This window comes from Moschus berezovskii, chromosome 16 (genome assembly GCF_049115385.1).
Source record: "Moschus berezovskii isolate FMDL1 chromosome 16, NW_MosBer_1.0, whole genome shotgun sequence".
Lineage (NCBI taxonomy): Eukaryota > Metazoa > Chordata > Mammalia > Artiodactyla > Moschidae > Moschus > Moschus berezovskii.
The window spans coordinates 66378742-66381821 of record NC_142475.1 but is presented as its reverse complement, the minus strand read 5'-3'; the positions used below and the strand labels follow the sequence as shown (position 1 = coordinate 66381821).

Genomic DNA, 3080 nt, shown 5'->3' with positions numbered 1-3080 from the left:
CCACAGGGCTGTTCTGGCAGCTCTTGCCCTGGACACCGTGACCATCTCCCACTTCCTTCAGGACCCTGCGATCACCCCACTTTCCCCGCCTTTGCCTCTGCTCACTGTTGCTCCTCTGGGATGTGCTTCCTGACTTTCAGATGTCCCTGCAAGACCTCTTCCTCCAGGAAGCCCACCTGGCCTGCCCCTGCCCCTCCTGCTATGCAACTGAGGTGGATTGGGCCTTTCTTCACCTGATGAACGCCTCTGCTGCGGAGGGGAAGGACACTTCTCGGAGACAGAGACAACATTTGCCTTGCTCATCTCCAACTTCCCAGCAGCTCATACAGAGCAGGTGCTCAAAAAATACCGCTGAACCGACGAATGAGAGCGTGAAGGAAAAGGTGTGGGTCTCAGGCTGCCTTGCTCAGGCCTCGTGCAGTCCTGGCAACGACGCCCGCACCCCAGCACCCTGGCTCACTGCAGGGTAACTGGGGGTGGAAGAGGATGGTGGGCGTTGGGCTAGACCCAAAGGGGCTTCTAGTAGAAGGCGGAGCAACAAAGACAGTTCATGCCAGAGAGGGGCCCTGTGTCTTCAGTGATCACACAGCGGTGACGCTTTCCACTTCACCGGCCAGTGTCACAGGTGTGGAGGTGAGGGCTGAGGGCCGGAGGGTGTGCCCTGGGCCTTTACTGAGTTAAGGCATCTTGTTTCAACATAGGACGAGGGGGACAGGGACCCATAGACGTGGCTCCGGGTCTCCCTTTGCCCCTATGCAGCTGTCTGTCCTTGGGAAAGGCGCCCTGGCCTTAGTCTATCATCTGTCTGCTCAGGAGCGTGGGCGGGTCCTGTCCAAGCCCTTTCTTCTCTCTTCTCTCTGGGGACCCAGAGCTGAGCGTGTCCCCTGGGGCCATGGCAGAGGCTGGGTGGGCCTGAGCTCCTGCATGGCCGCCCAGCCCTCCAGGAAGGCTGGAGGGGGAGGGGCAGCCACCCACTCCAGTTGGATTACACTCCCTGCTCCACTCTAACTTCATTACGAAGCCTGTGGGGTGTAGGGTGTGAGGGAGGCAGGGGAGGATGGTGCTGAGCCGCCCTCCTTGGGGAAGCGGGACATGGTGATTTACATATTTATGAAATCTTTTCCATTTTGCCAGGGCCCTGCGTGCACTAGGAAATGTCACAACTCATTTTAAGTTGGGAATCTGTGCTTTGGGAGTGACAGCTCAAGCCACCACCGAGGCCTCACAGATATCTGGAGGTGACGAGCAGCCCTGGGCTGGCTTCTGTTCCAGATCTGCAGCGACCAGCTGTGCTGCTGAAGACAGGGCCCTTGACCTCTCTGGGCCTCAGTTTCCCCATGTGTAACATGAGACTGGATGACATCTTTTGGAAGCTGCTTCTGGCATAGCCCCAGTGATCGCCCCGCCCCCTCTCCACCCTCCCCATCCCATCCACCTCCCAATTTTCATGCACTCGTGCCCTCTCTTTCTGAGGGTGGGCTGGTCCCAGGGACTTGCTTCTAACCAACAGAAAACAGTAGACGTGAGGGTGGCACTTTCAGGACTAGGTCCAGAGACCATGTTGCCATCTGTTCCTGGACCCTCTTGTCCTCTCTTGTGATCACCATTGGGGTGAAGCCAGCTGCCATGTGGGTGGGAGGGGCCCCAGGTCCAAGTCCGCGAGGGACAGCCTCCTGTCCACAAGCACGTGGGAGCCAGGAGGCACGCTCACCACAGCCTTAGTGGACATCCTGCACAGCGGACACCCTCAGCGTGGCCTGGGGGAGACCCACGGAGGCACAGCCAGGTCCCATTCGCTGGATCTCTGGGGTAATCAGCTGCCATGTGGGGCTGAGTTGTTACACAGTGGCCGATGGCTGATGCACTGTTTTTCTCAAAGGGCTGCCTGGCGACTGAGGTGACGTGCGATCGCGCAGCTGTGGACAAAGCATGTCACCTGCTGTCAGGAAACAGAGGACGCTGCAGCCGTCCCTGACTGCAGCGGACCAGCCCTAGATAAAGGCGCATATCGAACAAGTGATTTCAAGGAGCCCAGACTCTCGGCATCTTCCATACTAGAAACGTGCTAAATTCATTAACTCAAGATGTCTGTAGTTTTTTTTTTTAATTAACAGTAATCTCTTGATGATCCAACTACCTGGCTTTTCTTCCCAAACTGCTGTGTAACCTGGTTCCTCCCTTACCGCGTCACAACAGTCTCTCAGCCATTCGAGAGCCTCAGCGTCACTCAGCCTCCCAGGCGTGGGTCCTCAGAAAGTCCAAATAAAACGTAACTCTTGACCTTTAGGTTGTACATGTTTCCTCAATTACTGCGGAGTAGCACTCACGCTTAGTGGGTGCTCAGAAGAGGGGCTGGGGGGCTGTGAGTTATGTGAGCATGCGCCTGGGTCATCTCTACGTCCAGACCTCTGGTAGGGGTGGGAGCAGCGATCAGCCGACGCCTGCTCAGCCCCAGGAATAGATCACAGACTGTGTCAGCGTGGACCTGGAAGCACACTGGACACTCAGTGCCCATGGGCCTCTTGAGACGGGCTTGCTGATGGAGTCCTGACTTGAGCCTCAGCCCTCGCCCTGTGGCTTTCTGTCTCAGCTGGCTCTGCCTCCCTTTGTCTGCCCCTCTTCTTAAGGACTGTCATCTTTTTCACCGGTGAAATGGGAGGAGAGCCCCCCACCCCAGGCCAGTGCCTGATTGCACTTTTGGGTTTGGAGGCCATGTCCCATGTCACTTTGTTGTGCCCTGGCATTGGGTGTGGAGTCTGGAACACAGTCTGTTCAGGAGACACTTGGGGTGACACTGCATGTGCTTCCCTGATGGCTCAGACGGTAAAGAATCTGCCTGCAACACAGGAGACCTGGTTCTGATCCTTGGGTCAGGAAGATCCCCTGGAGAAGGGAATGACAATCCACTCCAGTGTTGCTGCCTGGAGAATCCCATGGACAGAGAAGCCTGGTGGGCTCATGGGGTCGCAAGGAGTCGGAGAGGACTGAGCAACTGACACACACAAGGTGCACTCAGAGAATCGGTCCAGAACCAGAGTCAAAACCCAGGCGCTTTGATCTGCAGGTGGAGAAGGGGTTCC

The 3080-nt window shown here is 56.9% G+C and overlaps 1 protein-coding gene across 3 annotated transcripts in view; it reads left to right on the top strand.

Moving 5' to 3' along the window:
* The window catches only part of LOC129538952 (uncharacterized), a 4797-nt gene extending 2522 nt beyond the window's left edge, over positions 1–2275 (top strand). For 2 of the 3 annotated variants that reach the window (XR_016039376.1, XR_016039375.1), the window contains 2 exons: positions 62–633; positions 1135–2275. Coding sequence is in view for 1 of the 3 variants with exons in the window: in XM_088844902.1 (XP_088701028.1) it covers positions 141–334; positions 1135–1345 (405 nt within the window). In the remaining 2 variants the exon portion in view is untranslated. The remainder of the gene's footprint in view (positions 1–61; positions 634–1134) is intronic. The other variant, XM_088844902.1, reaches the window with a different exon arrangement.
* The last annotated feature ends 805 nt before the right edge of the window (positions 2276–3080 follow it).